Source organism: Globicephala melas, chromosome 1, assembly GCF_963455315.2.
Source record: "Globicephala melas chromosome 1, mGloMel1.2, whole genome shotgun sequence".
NCBI lineage: Eukaryota > Metazoa > Chordata > Mammalia > Artiodactyla > Delphinidae > Globicephala > Globicephala melas.
In genome coordinates this window covers 166394079-166412062 of record NC_083314.1, presented here as the reverse complement: position 1 = coordinate 166412062, position 17984 = coordinate 166394079, and the positions used below count along the sequence as shown (strand labels likewise).

Below are 17984 nucleotides of genomic sequence, written 5' to 3'. Positions count from 1 at the left end.
TGTGTCATGGAGCTAGTCTGTGGTTGTCCATGAACTTCTCAGGTTCGCTACACTAGCCACTTGATATCTTATAAATAAACAGTACTGATATTTGTTTATAAATCTAATCTTGTCTAGAACATATAACTGGATTTCATAGCAATTGAATTCTGCAGTCCACAAATAACTTCCTCACACGAATTCAAAGAAGTCAATAGCTAGATGCTTTTTATTGTGATCTGTGCCTGTAGCCTCCTCCAGGCAGGGCAGGAGTTGGTCTCCAGAGGCAAAGCAGAGACAAGTTGGGATTTTTTTTTTTTTGGCTGCACTGCACAGCTTGTGGGATCTTAGTTCCCCGACCAGGGATTGAATCTGGGCTACGGCAGTGAAAGCGCTGAGTCTTAACCACTGGACCGCCAGGGAATTCCCAACAAGTTGGAATTAAGGCAGTATTGCTCAGTCTGTGAGGGATAATCCATGCTTCCTTAGCATTAACAGAGATAGCCCAATGCAGATGCTGGCTCAGGAGAGAAGGAGATGTGTTTAAATATTTTTGTTTCATTTTAAGCCTTTCTAAATGCATTTTTATTCCTCACTTTCCCCTCTCCTTCTCAGTGATGCTTCGCTTACGAGCTACTTTCTCCTCATATCCAGGGTGCCCCATCCATGTTGGTGCAGTGGGCGGCTTCTCAGCAGAGTCTTGGGGCCACCTGTTTTCCTGTTCCTCCAGGCCTGGGCATCCTGAAGTGAGACCACCTGACACACTGTTCCCTAAAATCCTTGGAATCATCTCCATTCTGAAAACTTCCATTCTTGGTTCTCCCTCCCAGGCAGTGGTGGGTATGGGAGCAGACCAGCATATAGGCTTACCAGCGCTGAATTTTATTTATTTAGCTGGTTACACAGCGTCTATGAAGTTGGCTTTTTCATTAACTTGATTTGAGACTCTGCAAGCTGTCTTCTTAATGCTAGTATTAGTGACTTTAAACTTCTTGAATTGATCCTTCTAGAAATGCTTAATTTAGATATTCTGATTACATAGGGGAAGGAACCATAAAGACCATCTTTCTGGTCAGCTTTATTGTTTATTCTCTGAGCAGCTAGTTTGACCATTCTGAAGAAAATAGATGTGGCACTGATTGTCCCATCACCTCTGCCAGGATTCATGATCCTGTAAAAACTACTTTTTAAAAGAGTGAACCATTCTGAATGCCCTGCTTTATAAAGGCCTAAGCCAAGACCTACAGCCTTTAGATTCATCATTTCTGTTTTGTGCTATTTGTGACGCAGGCTATGTTTGAATGACCCAGAAAAGCTCATTTAGTTTAACTTTTAGTTTAACCAACAGTCCTTAAAGTTTGCCTTCTATTAGCTCATTTTGTTCTTGAGATACTGCCACTATTCTTTCTGACTATTGTTATGGATACACCAAGCCAAAGACTTAAACTTTCTGCTCAGTGTTTTATTGCATCCGGTTACCAGCAATGATTGTTTTCCTCAAGTAGGATGCCGATCCTTAACTTAGGTCTGTAGTCTTTCATAATGTCCTCTGGGAAAGATCTTTAAAAATAATTTTTCCTTTAAATGTACATGGTAATTAAAAAAATAACTTATCCTAATAACTTGAAAATTTGGAAAAAAATTTTCTGCTGCCAAAAAAATTATTTTCATATACAAGTTCCATTTGAATGTTCCTGTATTAGCAATCTTAACAATCTATTCCACTTGTTTACATTTCTGTCTTTTAAAAGTTCATATACAAGGTAAATTACATTTTTCCTTTTCTTTTTACTTTTTGTGTTTTTTTCCCTTGCTTTTCCTTCACTTAGAAAACATTCTGACAAGACTTTTTTTTAACAGTCCTTTTTTTAATGTCATGCAAACCAAAAATTTTTTCCTGAGTATCCATTTTGAATTCAGTTCTGTAGTAAATGTTACCAGTTTTGTTTCCTAACTATCTATTGTGACTGCCTCCCAGTTTTTAATTAATCACAATCCACTTTGCTTGTCCCACTCTTAAAATATCCATATACTTTTTATTTTACTACAGTAAAGTTGCTTTACAATGTTGTATTAGTTTCTGCTGTACAGCAGAGTGAATCAGCCACACGTAATATACATATACTTTTAAATTTATGCTTTTATTCTTTCATTTTTATCCCTTCATGTCTTCTGCAGGTTGCTCTCTAACAGTTTTCCATTGACCTTTCTATACTACCATATTCTCCTCTTTTTTTTTTTTTTTGGCCGTGCTGCACGGCATTTGGGATCTTAGTTCCCCAACCAGGGATCAAACCCGCGCCCCCTGCAGTGGAAGTGTGGAGTTGTAACCACTGGACCATCAGGGAAGTCCTCTTTTTTATTTTTTAAATATCGAGGAATATTTGATTATTTTTTCTCGTCTTTTTCTTTTTTTTTTTTTTTGCAGTACGTGGGCCTCTCACTGTCGTGGGCTCTCCCGTTGCGGAGCACAGGCTCCGGACGCGCAGTCTCAGCGGCCATGGCTCACGGGCCTAGCCGCTCCGTGGCATGTGGGATCTTCCTGCACCGGGGCACGAACCCGTGTTCCCTGCATCGGACTCTCAACCACTGCGCCACCAGGGAAGCCCTCTTCTTTTTCTTTATTCATTAGCCTTCCATATCATAAAGAACCCATTACTTTAGGGGTTTTTTAAAAAAAATAAAACCATTTTTCTCATGGTTTTATACTTATAAAATGCCTTAGTCTTTTTATTTTTTAGTATCCTATAAAATTCACAGCCTCCATCTCAATATTTTATAGTTTGTCAAAATTGTAACAGAAACTCTTCAATTTGAAGAAAATCGGAGTTCATTTCTAGCTTTCCTTCCCTGAGAAATGCACTTTTTGATCATATTTGTTTATTGTTCTATGGGCAGTAAAAGCAGTGGGTGGCCTCCAGGCACACCTTGTGGTTTATTGTTTCTAAAGGACATTCTTTTCCTTTCCTTATAGTTTTATTTTATTCTCCCTCTGAAATATGCCTGAAAGATTAGACTTACTCTGTGTGGCCTTTGAGGACAGACCCAGGACTAATGGATGGGACTGATAGGGAGGCAGGTTTTGGCTCAACCTGAGGAAAGGTGTTTTCTTAAGCTTTTGGAAAAGACAAGACGCTTCCTGGAGAAATAGTGAGTTCCCTGTCTTTGGAGGTATTTAGAAAGAGACTGGATTTGATTTTCTGCCTTGGTAACCTAGTCATCTTTTTTCATTTTGATACCCAGCAGTTCTTATTAATCAGGAGTTACAGAGTTAGAGAGGTCAGGACCTAACACAAGAAAGACACAACTAGTTTTGTCAACGATTTATTGGTATAGGAAGACTCCTTCCTCAAGAAGCAGGTAGAGCCAAAGCAATCTTGAGAATGAAGAACAAAGTTGGAGGTGTCATGCTTTCTGATTTCAAACTGTACTACAAATCTGCAGTAATCAAAACAGTATGGGATTGGCACAAAAACAGACACATGGACTGATGGAACAGAATAGAGAGCCCAGAAATAAACCCACACTTATATGAGCAATTAATCTACAACAAAAGAGGCAAGAATATACAGTGGGGAAAAGACAGCCTTTTCACTAAATGGTGTTGGGAAAATTAGACAGCTACATGCAGAAGAATCAAACTGGACTACTTTCTCACACTACTTACAAAAATAACTCAAAATAGATTAAAGACTTAAATGTAAGACCTGAAAGCATTAAACTCCTAGAAGAAAACATTGACAGTATGCTCTTTGACATTGGTCTTAGCAATGTTTTTTGGATATGTATCCTCAGGCAAGGGACACAAAAGCAAAAGTAAACAAATAGGACTACCTCAGACTGAAAAGCTTTTGCACAATGAAGGAAACTATCCATAAGGTGAAAAGGCAACCCACTGAATGGGAGAAGATATTTGCAAACGATATATCCGATAAGGGGTTAATATCCAAAATGTACAAAAAAATCATATATCTCAACATCAAAAAAGCAAACAGTTCTATTTAAAAATGGGCAGAGGGGACTTCCCTGGTGGTGCACTGGTTAAGAATCAGCCTGGCAATGCAGGGGACATGGGTTCAAGCCCTGGTCTAGGAAGATCCCACATGCCGTGGAGCAACTAAGCCCGTGCACAACTACTGAACCTGCACTCTAGAGCCCGCGAGCCACAGCTACTGAGCCCGTGTGCCACAACTACTGAAGCTCGCCCGCCACAGAGCCTGTGCTCCACAACAAGAAAAGCCACCGCAATGAGAAGCCCACGCACCGCAACTAAGAGTAGCCCCCGCTTGACACAACTAGAGAAAGCCCGCACGCAGCAACGAAGACCCAATGCAGCTATAAATAAATGAAGTTTATCAAAAAAAATAAAATGGGCCAAGGACCTGAATAGATGTTTTTCCAAAGAAGACATACAGATGGCCTACAGTCACATGAAAAAATGTTCAACATCACTAATCATCAGGGAAATGCAAATCAAAACCACAATGAGATACCACCTCACACCTGTCAGAATGGCTATCAAAAAGACAACAAACAACAAGCGTTGATGAGGATGTGGAGAAAATAGAACCTTGTGCACTGTTGGTGGGATTGTAAGTTGGTGTAGCCACTAGTATGGAGGTTCCTCAAAGAATTAAAAATAGTACTGCCGTATGATCCAGCAATTTCACTTCTAAGTATTTATCCAAAGAAAACAAAAATACTAATTCAAAAAGATAGGGCTTCCCTGGTGGCGCAGTGGTTGAGAGTCCGCCTGCCGATGCAGGGGACACAGGTTCGTGGCCCGGTCCGGGAAGATCCCACATGCCGTGGAGTGGCTGGGCCCGTGAGCCATGGCCGCTGAGCCTGCGCATCCGGAGCCTGTGCTCCGCAACGGGAGAGGCCACAACAGTGAGAGGCCCGCGTACCGCAAAACAAAAACAAAAACAACAAAAGATATATAGACCCCAATGTTCATTGTAGCATTAGTTACAATAGCCAAGATAATGAAAGCAATCTAAGTGACCATTAATAGACAAATGGATAAAGAAGCTATGATGTGTGTGTGTGTGTGTGTATGTATACACACACATACACACACACACACACACACACACACACAGTGGAATATTACTCATCCATAAAAAATGAAATCTTGTTGTTTGCAACAACATGGATGGATCTAGAGGGTATTATGCTAAATGAAATAAGTTGGAGAAAGACCAGTACTGCATGATCTCACGTATATGTGAATCTAAAAAACAAACAAAGCAAAATAAAAACATGCTCATAGGTACAGAGAACAAACAGGTAGTTGTCAGAAGGGTGGGGGTAGGGGATGGGCAAAATAGGTTGAAGGAGATTAAGAGGTATAGACCTCCAGTTATATAATCAGTAAGTCATGGAGATGTAATATACAGCATAAAGAATATGGTCAATAATATAATAATGTTATATGGGGACAGATGTTTACTAGACTTCCGGTGATCATGATATATGCAAATGTCAAATCATTATGTATGAAACTAACATAATATTGTACGTCAACTATATTTCAGTTTAAAAAAAAGAAGAAGCAGGTAGAGCAGAGTATTAGGAGCTGTGAGGACAAGAAGAAGTTATTTATACTAGCCCATTACTCTATTTCATTTGTTGCTCTGCTTATGGGTTTACCTAGATTCTGTTGGGTTGAGGGAAGACAGTCCCTTGGTGAGCATGAAAACCGGTGGAGACAATGATGGGTCCTTTCAATATTTTCTCCTGCATGCCTTGTTTTATTATTTTACATTTACTTTTTGTTACCCAGTAATTCTGCATGTTTATCAGTTAGAAAAGCAGTGATCCATTCTTCCTCTGACATTCTTCTCATATGCTTCGTGTAGACAGAGGGGGAACATTCTTATCAATGGAGTGTGTCTTCCCATTCTAGCCATAGAAATGTTTGACTTGGTAACTATGAGGAAGTTTGTCCAGTGGTTCACCTTGTTATTTGGAGTTTCTACCTGTGTAGAGAATTATTAGTTATTAGATGTTGTTTAAGATGTAGGAAAGAACCAACAGCAGGGGGTATCTAGAGTAGTTGCTATATTGATATAGGGAGTTGGGAATCAGTATTGCAGTATCTGTTAGGAGAAACAGGTTTGTGTTTTACTTTAAAGGTTGCCCTGGGAAAAGTAAAGAGCTTCCTTTGGGAAGTCTGTAGAGAAGGGCAGGATTTGACTCTCTTGGCCGTGATTCCTTAACTTGTTTGGGTCTAAGACACCTCTGACCAGCCTTAGAAAGCTGTGGATCCTCACCCTAGAAACCATCCATTGTATGTATACATACATACAATTGTACATACATACATACATACATACATACATACAATTGTACATACATTGTACATACATACATACATACAATTGTACATACAATTTCAGAGCTTTACAGATTCCCTGAACGTGTCCTGGTTACTCTACTAAAAGGATGGAGTTCACCTGGCACTTTGACAGAGTGTAGTGCTCAGAGACTATTACTGGGAGGAATCTATTGAAAACCCCAGGTTGTGGTGTGGCTTTGCAGTTTGCCACCTCTTTGTTCTTTTCCTAACTAAATATTGCAGAATTCTTGATATTGGAAGTGACAATGAATAGGCCAGTTGTAGTGGGGGAAGTTGGCTTCTTTCCTATTAATTTCATCTTCTTTTTATCACTTTTTAAAAAAGACTGACTGCTCCTGGGGCAGAACACAGCAGCTGCACCACATCGTGGGCTTTGGAGCAGAAAACAAAGAGTCAAAAACTCTATGGGTAGCTTTAAAGAAAAACGCATGAACTTACAATTGATAATTTATCCAGATTCTAGGGAAATTATCTAATCACAAAAAAATTATGACTCTCACCCATAAATAATCGGAGATCTTCAGTGAACCTGGAACAGAATATCCTTGGCTGTTGTGAGAAGGCATTTATTTTAGTCCTGAATGTGAGCAAAGATGCTGCAGGAATGCTGTGGGTTGTGGCTTTGGTTGGTATAATTATCTGATGGCTACCTTACCTGTGCAGTTTAGCAAATACTCTCAAGTCAGGTGTGTATTTTGCTTGATGCTGGGAATTCACATAGTTGCTCCTGCTCTTGCCCTTGCAGTCAAGTGGCCTACGATGTGTACTCAGGTAGAAAAAAGTTTATCAATCCAACTGATTTTCTCCCCCTCCATTTTTCCACTCAGCTTTTCCCCAGACCTGGCTCTGGACTCACCAGGCACTGACCACTTTGTCATCATTGCCCAACTGAAGGAAGAAGTAGCCACTCTAAAGAAGATGCTGCATCAAAAGGATCAAATGATTTTAGAGAAAGAGAAGAAGGTACTGTTTAGTTAGTGCTTCCCAGGTCAGAATGAGACAGGCGGGTAAGATATGTGGTGCAGGGCATGATGCTGTTTTTTTGGTTTTGTTTTTTATAAATTTATTTATTTATCTTTGGCTGCGTTGGGTCTTCGTTGCTGTGCACGGGCTTTCTCTAGTTGCGGTGAGCGGGGGCTACTCTTTGTTGCGGTACATGGGCTTCTCATTGCAGTGGCTTCTCTCCTGTTGTGCGGTTTCTCTCTTGCACCTGGGCTTCAGTAGTTGTGGCATATGGACTCAGTAGTTGTGGCTCGCAGGCTCTAGAACGCAGGCTCTCAGTATTTGTGGCGCATGGGCTTAGTTGCTCCGTGGCATGTGGAATCTTCCCGGACCAGGGCTCGAACCTGTGTCCCCTGCATTGGCAGGCGGATTCTTAACCACTGTGCCACCAGGGAAGTCCCAAAAGTTGATTTTTCTTTCTTGCATTTGGAGGAAGCTTCCACTTCTAAGGGAGGACCGATGTTGACCAAGCTTACAGAGATGATGTGTAAAACTATAATGTCTGCCTCTTAATTCACAACTATAATGTCTGCCTCTTAATATAACAGAGTACTACTCTTTTCAGCATAAGCTGTCTAGGAAGCTTGTAATCAGAGGGTGCTGAATGAGCACGGAGTTGGGACAAGAGGAAGTAGTTACATAATTGGAATTTTTAGTGCTCTCAGGCTAGGAGAACCTGATGCCTCTGTCTCTATTATTGGGATGGCTGTGTCCAGGGGACAGTAATACTCAAAATATGTGGACCAGGTCTCTCTCCTCCCTGGACAGTGTTCAGGTAGGCCTTCCTCTGTAACTGCATCACTTTGTTTCTATTGCTGATAACTCCCTTACTGAGTGACCTACTCTTTGAGCTCATTAATATCTTCAGTAAAGCCTTACTCTGGTCTAAGAGCCATCTCCCCCTCTTGCGGGGAATTTTTTATGTCCTTGTTCTGATTCATATCTATTGTTTCTTATTTTCAGATTGTTAGAGAATATCTCATTTTTGCCTTAATATTTTAATAACAATAAAAATAATAGCTAACTTTTTTGGAGGCTTACTGTGTGCCTGACGCCATTCTAAGTGCTTATATATATTAACTCATTTATCCCCATAACAACACTTTGAGGTAGGAATTATTATTATCATCATTTCATAGATAAACAGTACCTTCAGTATTTTTCCCCTTAGGGTTCCAGTCCCTTCCTCTAGCTCTGTTTTCTTCCGGAGGCTGTTATGTTGTTTTGCACTGTGTTCGGAATGCTATGATTCATTCTGAATGGCTAACAAAGACATTTATAATGTTAAAATCTTTACGTGCATTCTTTGCATCTGATTTCTACCTCATCTTACAGATGAGGAAGTGGACCCAAGAGGATTAAACGACCAAATTAAATGTCCGAATCACACAGCTGATAAATGACAGAACAAAGGAATGAACCCAAATCTTCCTGACCCTACTGTGCTGTGTTTCTACTCTGCCAGTAAGGTGGAGATTCATGGGAAGAGACCAATGTTCTTTCCAATTTACTACATGACTGTCAGATGAAAGCAGACCCAAGTATATTTTCTTCATGAACTAGATCAGAATGACACATAAAAGGATTTTTGCAAAATAGAGACAAAATGAACACTTGTTTCTAGTGCTTTGCAATTGCGGGATCTTAGTTCCCTCACCAGGGATTGAACCTGGACCAGGGCAGTGAAAGCGCTGAGTCCTAACCACTGGACCGCCAGGGAATTCCCACAAAGTTAAGGTTTTAGAAAGAGCAAAAACAAGTAGTAGATTATTTCCCATAACTTTCAGGATCAAGGTCACACTCTTTGGTTGGAACACAGGCTCTTCCACATCATGCCTGCCTATCAGTAGCCTCATCTCCTGACACTCTCATCAGTCATTTGAACACGCTCTCAATTATCTCGCACTCTGCCTGTGCGCATACTGTTCCCTTTGCTCGGATGGCCTTTTCCTTACCTCATCTGCCAGTTGCTGCTTGTACCTCAAAACTCAGCTCATACATCACTTCTCTGATTTAGATACCTCTTCTCTGTGTTCCTTGAATAGCATAGTCAATAGAAGGCCTGGAGTTTGAATTCTAGCTCTGCTACTTGCTAACATGTATGATCTTGGCCACTTTACTTAACCTTTTCTAAGGCTTTGATGTTCCCATCTATAAAATGGGAAGAGTAACATTACTGTCCCACAGGGTTGTCATAGGATTGAATGAAATAATATAATCAAACAGTTTGCCTGGAACAAGGTAAAAATTCAGTAAATGGCAGCAGCTGTTATTCTCATGGCTTCTCTCAAACTGTCAGTCATATTTGTTATAATCACTGATTTATTTGGAGGTATTTGAAAGATTATTGCATATATTAAATACATGAAATATCTAAAACCTTCTAGTAAGTGGTTAAGTATCAAACATGCTATTTCAGGATTTTGTGTAATTTTCAGGAAATCATTAGAAAGAATAGGATACACAGTTCCCTGGCTTTGATTTAGGTATGAATCTTTAGGAGAGCCCTGGATTTCGTTAATTTGGGGGACCATTTAGCACTCTGGTACCAAAACATTTCTCATTGCACAGAGATTTCTTCTGGTCACTCTGCCTTTTTTTCCCTCAGATCACAGAGCTGAAGGCTGATTTTCAATACCAAGAATCTCAGATGAGAGCCAAAATGAACCAGATGGAGAAAACCCACAAAGAAGTTACAGAACAATTGCAGGTGACTCTTCCTATTTAATATGGTAACTCTGGTTTATTTAGCTGATGGTATTTTAAGTGGTCATCTCTTAGATTTCTTTTTTCTCAGAGAATTGACAAATCACATTAATCCACCTTATAGCTGTCTTTTAATATTTTCTCTTGGATGTGTTCTGATCTTTTTCTCTCAAAAACAGTGGAATTAATAAATGTATTCTTTGATTTTTGGGTAAACCAGATGTGATTCCAGATGTCTGAATTGTAAATTCTGTTTATCCAGCACATTAAGGCACTCCACGGTTCGTTTGTGTTGCATAAAGCATCCTTTTGTAATAGTGGATCCCAGGAGATTGAAGTACACTGATTAATCTCCAGCAAATACTTTCTTCCCTCTGAACCAAACCCTAGAGCTTTCTGTTGTTTTCTGCCTCTAGAATTTGTTCACCTCTTCCTGACCTCTGCATTGTCTCCCTTAGCATCTGCATGAAAAACATAGCCTATCCTGCTAAAACGTCTTGTGTGCACTGATTTTTTTTTTTTTTTTTTTAAAAAGGCCAAAAACCGAGAGCTCCTGAAGCAGGCAGCTGCCTTGTCCAAGAGCAAGAAGTCAGAGAAGTCAGGAGCTATAACCTCTCCATGAGAGACCACAAGGACGCTCCTGGCAATAGCAATGGATTCCTGGGTTAGGGTGGCAACGTAGCTGTTCTCTGGGAATTGCAAGCTTTCTTAAGAAATCTCTATTTTACTATAGTTATCCTTCTTTGTGCGATTGCAGTGAGGCTGAGTGGAAACACCTGGTTTGTGCTATATTATGACTGCATGCTTGAATGTTTGGGGTTTCAGGCTCTCTCTCTCTCTCTCTCCCACTCTCTCTCACTCTCCCTCACTCCCCTCTCTACCCCCAACCCTCCTCTCAGTACTACTGTCTCTCTGTCTGTCTCTATTTTGTTACTTTTTTATGTGTGTGTGGTGTTCACTGCTCAGTGTTATGTGCAGAATGGTTTGGTTTTTTTTGTTTGGTCCATCATGGCATCCTGCCATACCCATGAGCAAATAGTTGGCATTAATTACATATCACTGCCACCCTCTGAACTTTGAAAACTGCCACCTTAAGACTTGGTACAGTGGAAGAGAATTTTTCTCTCCAGTAAACCTTTTGCTTCAGGGTATACTCTTGGGTTTTTTTCCAGGTGTATTATGTACTTTGTACTATGTATAGCCAGAGTTTTATTTATTTTTTAAAAAAAGAAACTTTTTCTTGATAAAGGAGTAATGGTAGCCTAGCGTGTTCTTCTTGTAAAAGTGATGCCTCTTAAAAAAAAGTCCTACTCTCTAGCGTTTAGTAAAAGAATCAGATCTTTTCTTTCTTGTTACCTTGGAGTCTTAAAAACTGATTGCTAAGGTGAAACAATTCAATATATAAGTATGGAGTTAAGTGCCTTTTGGAGGATTTCTTGGAAGACCATGTAAGAAGATACTTAAGGAAGGTAGCAAAGATTTGGGCAGTCTGTCTTTCTAAGTAAAGGCAGAAAGAAGGGTTGTCCAGGTTGTACTGGACACTTCTCTCCCCCACCCCTTTCTTGATTGTTTTACGTGACTGATTTTAAATTCTCACACTGCCACCTCTTTTTTAAAAAATGCCCTTTACTTATATCAGTTGTCATACTGGGCCATTTTCAGGTAACTTTTTTTTTTACATGATTCAAAATGGGATAATACTCAGACTACAGAGCATTTTGGAGGTTAGTATGAGCTGCTCAAGTATGGACTGTAAGTCCTGGGAGAATGATATCACTGTACCTTTTCCCCACTCCTCCTCACCCACCCCAGCCTGTACACTCCCTGCCTTTAATGGAAATGTGTTGAAAACAGCTGCTTCTCAAAAGCAGCTTGGCCGCAGCCTGAACTGTGTCCTGTTTTCCCTTCTTGACCCAATAGGCACATGGATTCTCTTTTCCAGGTGAGAGGATAGATTTGCATTTCTAGCTGTACTCTCAGGTCCTCTAGATGATGTTTGTGAAAGGAACTAGAGATGTGTAGTGTGCCATGAAACAGTAAAACCAGCTACCTTGGAATCATTGATGCAGGGGGTGGTACTAGAGTTAGAGGTAATCATAAGGGCAGATGACATTTGTACCTCAGTCTACCAAAAGTGTAGCAGTAAGTTTAACTTGCTAGGCATTTCCTAGGAGCAAATGCTTCTAATCTGTGAGCATTCTCACAAGTGGAGCCATGCACATAATTGGACAGAGATGTGGCAATGAGTGGCTTCCTTCTGGTAAGAGGAACAATGGACCATGTTACTTATCTATCACTCTAGTAGAGGATGTAATTTTCCCTTCTAAGCAAGGGAAATGGCAGTGCTAAACAGTTTTGTAACTTTTTGAATGAGAAACTTTTAGGTAAAGATAAACTGTCAGATAATATTTTCAGCTGCATTTACATTGACTATGGGGAAAAGATTGTGAAAAAAGTTACAGTCATTTTTTTTTTAATTTTAAAGACTTGAGAAATTCTGTTACGTGAAGTGACAATGTAAAAACACATTTAGTTTTATACTAAATCTTTTTTTAAGGTCTTGGCATTTAATATAAAGCAAATCCACACATTTTCTAACTTTCCACAAGTTCCAAAAAGGGAAGGAAGAAACCTCAGTCTTGAAATTTTGGTTTTTAAAAATCATGACACTGTTTTACCGTGAAATTGAGTAGCTAACTTTTGGTAACACCTTTTGTTTATTTGTATGTTTGTAATAATGGACCTTTTAAAACACAGGAATGTTTTGGTTTGTACAGACTTTGAAAAATGTGTGTTAATAAAAATTCATATTGACTTAAGTATAATTGTTTTTTTTTTTCATTTCTTGCTGGTTCACCAATAGACATATCCCATAATCCCCTTCAACCTAGAAAAGAGTCAGTTTGTCTTGCTTGTAGAATTTAAACAATTAAAAACCTAACAGTGCTAATAGGGAGTTTTGTGTCCATAAAATCATTCTCTTTCTTCTTTGAGTTTATTTATTCAGTTTAAGTGCTTGCTTTGTTATAAGCATTGGTAGGCAATGAGGATACAGCAGTGAAGACAATTGACAAAGTTACTCTCCTCATGAGGCTCCCATTTAATGGAATATTGGACTACACCATTGTTCCTTGATTTTATATTTACCATTATTACTCAAAATTAATACGGGATGAATCTTTGTAAGGTATGAGTGAAAGGTTTTTGAGATGTCATCTCAAGGAGAGGAATGTATTGGTTTGAAACATTGGTGCTAGTAGGTTTCTAAATAACAGGTGCCTTTCAGACATTATCACTGTCACATCCTGGTCATTCTGTTCTATAGGTGCAATGACAACTTACTTTCTCTAAATAAAGATAGTTTTATAGGTGCTATGGTCTGAATGTTTATTGCCCCTCTCCTCTCCGCCAGATTCATATGTTGAGATCCTAACGCCTAGAGATGGTAGTGTTAGGAGGTGAGGACTTTAGGAGGGGCTTAGGTTCTGCCCTCGTGAATGGGATTAGTGCCCTCATAAAGGATGCTCCAAATAAATCCCTTGCCCCTTCTACCATATGCCAGCTATGAATCTGGAAGAGGGCCCTCATTAGAATGCTGACCCCTTGATCTTGAACCTCCCAGCTGCCAGAAATGTGAAAAATAAATTTCTGTTGTTTATAAGCTACCCAGTCTGTGATACGTTGTTATAGCAGCCCAAACAGACTACAACAGTAGGTTATGTTTATGACCGCATTTATTGTGTGAATTACCTTAATTTACCCATTTACACAGCCGTATAAACGGCTGTAGGGGAAGCATATAGTATAAACAGAGAAAGGTATCATCTAGTTCTTCAGGAAGTTCTTCAACCACTCTAACTAACCTTAAAAGCAACTTAGCAGGATTTTGGTTGCATTCTTTTCAGTTTAAGACCGTATGTTACCTGCAGTATAGCTATCTTCAGCTAACGGTCAGTTCGAGGATTTGGGGGGAGGGGCCGTTTTCGGGAAGGTCCAAACTGTCAGGACCTACAGAGTGTTGTGGTTATTATTCCTGCATAACAAATCACCCCCAAATTTAGGTGTTTTGTTTTTGTTTTGTTTTTTGGCTGTGCCGGGGGCTTGCGGGATCTTAGCTCCCTGACCAAGGCAGTGAAAGCACTGAGTCCTAACCACTGGACCGCCAGGGAACTCCCCAAAATTTAGTGTTTGAAAACAACCATTTTAATATGCCCACAAACTCTGTTGATCAAGAATGGGCAGGGCACTGTGGGGACGACTGGTTTTTGTTCTTTAATGTCTGGGTCCTCAGCTGGGAAGATTCAAAAGCTGAAGGAAACTTATTGGAACTGAAATCATCTCTCTGAAGGCTCTGCTTACTTGTGTATTTAGTGCCTGGACTGAGATGACAAAGTCTAGTAATGCTGACTGAAGCACCTATGTAGGGCCCCTCCATATATACCTTGCCTTCTCCAGCATGATGGGCTCAAGGTAATCAGACTTCTTCCATGGTGGATCAAGACTCCAAGCACAAGTGAACAAATCTGAAGCTGTGTTTCATCATCTGACCTGTCCTCAGAAGTCACATTACCTCACTTCTGCAGCATTTTATTGGTCAAAGCAGTCAGGAGTCCATCCAGACTCAAGGGGAGGGGACATAGATCCCTTCTCTTGATGAGAAGGTGACAAAGTAGAAGAGCATGTGGGATGGAAGCTACTGTGGAGGCTATTTTAAAAAATATAATCTGGCAGACTTCCCTGGTGGCGCAGTGGTTAAGAATGCGCCTGCCAATGCAGGGCACACGGGTTCGAGCCCTGGTCCGGGAAGATCCCACATGCCGCGGAGCAACTAAGCCCGTGTGCCACAACTACTGAGCCTGCTCTCTAGAGCCCGAGAGCCACAACTACTGAGCCCATGTTCCACAACTACTGAAGCCCGTGTGCCTAGAGCCTGAGCTCCGGAACAAGAGAAGCCACCACAATGAGAAGGCCACGCACCACAGCGAAGAGAAGCCCCTGCTCGCCGCAACTAGAGAAAGCCTGCGAGCAGCAGCGAAGACCCAACAACAAAGACCCAACGCAGCCAAAAATAAATAAATTTATTAAAAAAATATATATATATAAAATCTGCCGCATAGAGAATGGATTTTGGAAACAAACCGAATTTAAGAGAACAAGGCACAAGGCAGAAGCTGCAATGACTCTCATGGCCTATCTTTGGATGTCACACTGCATCATTTCTGTAATACCCTATTGGTTACAGAGGACAAATTACACTGGACTTCCCTGGTGGCATGGTGGTTAAGAATCCGCCTGCCAATGAAGGGCACACGGGTTCGAGTCCTGGTCTGGGAAGATCCCACAAGCCATGGGGCAACTAAGCCCATGCGCCACAACTACTGAGCCTACATACCCCAACTACTGAAGCCCGTGCGCCTAGAGCCTGTGCTCCGCAGCAAGAGAAGCCACCACAATGAGAAGCCCGCGCACTGCAACAAAGAGTAACACCCGCTCGCTGCAACTAGAGAAAGCCTGCACACAGCAACAAAGACCCAACGCAACCAAAAATAAGTAAATAAATTTTTAAAAAAATTACTGACACTATTCAATGTGGAATGGGACTACCCATGTGCATTCATATCAGGAGGCGGAACCACTGGGGTCCATCTTGGAGACTGGCTACCACATTGACCTTTGACCAATAAGATTGATTAACAACTATGTGAATCTCTGGATTTTGAAGGCAGGAATGACAGTTGGCATTTGGGGGAAAGGAGTTCATATTTCTTAGTTATGATTGGAGTCAAATAACCACTTTGCCTGCCAGTGCTTGTCAGGCTGTCACTGAAGCAGATTATCAACTCTACTTGAAAAGTGAGACTGTGTCAGGCTGTGGTTAGCTCTAAAGTCAGACTGCCTGTGTGTGAGTTCTATCTCTACTTAGGGTTGTTGTGAGGATTAAATAATGTATGTAGAAGTCTCTAAAACAGTGCTTGGCACATAGTAGGCACTCGATTTTTCAAGCTATTATTATCACAGAATCTACATTTTCTGTTTCTTGAGAGAGAAAACAGTGACAAAATAGAGTGAACATATATGTTCACTTTTTTAAAATTTATTTTATTTATTTTTACTTTTTTGGCTGCATTGGGTCTTCGTTGCAGCGCACGGGCCTTCTCCAGTTGCGGCAAGCAGGGGCTACTCTTCGTTGCAGTGCGCAGTCTTCTCATTGCGGCGGCTTCTCTTGTCGCGGAGCATGGGCTCTAGGTGCGCGGGCTCAGTAGTTGTGGCTCACGGGCCTAGCTCCATGGCATGTGGGATCCTCTCAGACCAGGGCTTGAACCCGTGTCCCCTGCATTGGCAGGCGGACTCCCAACCACTGCGCCACCAGGGAAGCCCTGTTCACTTGTTTTTTGTTTCCAAAGTTACTTTATCTCCAGATCACTTTATCCCCAGATTCACGCAAGACACAACTTTTATATCTTTTTTTCAACTCCACATTACCCACCTCATGCGTGCCACTTCATTACACTGATCCTTAGAGTGCCATTTTTCTTTACGTTTAATAAGATATAACTTGCATATGGTAAAATTTATCCTTCTCAGTGTATAGATCAAAAAGATTTTGATGGATGTATGCAGTCGTGTAGTCACCACAATCAAGACATGGAACATTTCCATCAGCACAAAAACTTCCCTTGTGCCCCTTGGCAGTCAGTTCCCTCCCCCAGCTCCAGCCCCTGGCAACCATTAATCTGATTTCTATCCTTATAGCCTTGCCTCTTCCAGAATGTCATATAAATGGAATCAAACAGTATGTAGACTTTCATGTCTGACTTCTTTCATTTAGCATATGCGTTTGAGATTCATCCACGTTGTTTCACGTCTCAGTAAATTTATTCCGTGTTTCAGTAGTTTGTTCCTTCTTATAGCTGAAAAGTTTTCCATTGATAGATGTACCACAATTTGTTTATCTATTCAGCAGCTGACAGATATTTGAGTTATTTCTAATTTTTGGTTACTATGAATAAAGCTAACACATTTGCATATACATCTTTATATGAACATGTGCTTTCATTTCTCTTGGGTAAATACCTGGCAGTGGGATTGCTGGATTGCGTGATAAATTTATGTTTAATTTTCTGAGAAACTGACAAACTTTTCCAAGTGGTTGTACAAGTTTGCATTCTCACTGGCAATATATGATGAGTGCTAATTTTAACACAGTCTTCTTTGCAAACTTCTTTGAATTTCTCCACTGACTCTTCCCTACATTTCCCAGAAAGCTTGTTATATTGGTGATAATGATACTTTATTTTTAAAATATGAGATGTATTTACTGAAGTGTAGCATATATACAGAAGAGGACACACATCACAAATGTATGACTTGATGAATTTTCACAAAGTAAACACAGTTATATAATCACCATCCGGATCAAGAAAGACTGCTACCAGCACCCTAGCCCATCTCATGTGCCCATTCCTAGTCACTCCCTCTCTTCCTCAAAACTGAGCGTTCCATGGTGGCCTAATGCTTAGGATTCCAGGTTTTCATTGCCGTGGCCCGGGTTCAATCCCTGGTCGGGGGACTGAGATCCTGTATAGCTGCACAGCAAGGCAAAAAACCAAACAAAACCAAAAAACTAACTACATGCTACTCTGAATTTTAATAATATAGATTCATCTTGCTGGTTTTGAACCTAATAAATATGGGATAATACAGAGTGTACTCATCTTTGTCTGCTTCTTTTGCTAGACGTTATGTTGGACAAGGTCACCCACATTGCTCACATAGCAGTGGGCCATGAATTTTCATGCTCTATGATACTACAATTTATCCATCCTACTGTTGATGTACATTTGGGCTGTTTCCAGTTTGGAACTTGTAAAAATAAATGCTGCTCTGGCCATCTTCATAATAGCTTCGAACTGGAAACTATCCAAATGCCCATAAA

General features: G+C 40.6%; 1 protein-coding gene across 1 annotated transcript in view; it reads left to right on the top strand.

Annotated features, from left to right (window-relative positions):
- The window catches only part of FAM76A (family with sequence similarity 76 member A), a 28215-nt gene extending 15316 nt beyond the window's left edge, over positions 1 to 12899 (top strand). Inside the window, exons 6-8 of the mRNA XM_030872808.2 lie at positions 7168 to 7303; positions 9951 to 10052; positions 10584 to 12899. Coding sequence (XP_030728668.1) covers positions 7168 to 7303; positions 9951 to 10052; positions 10584 to 10670 — 325 coding nt within the window. The 3' untranslated portion in view covers positions 10671 to 12899. The remainder of the gene's footprint in view (positions 1 to 7167; positions 7304 to 9950; positions 10053 to 10583) is intronic.
- The last annotated feature ends 5085 nt before the right edge of the window (positions 12900 to 17984 follow it).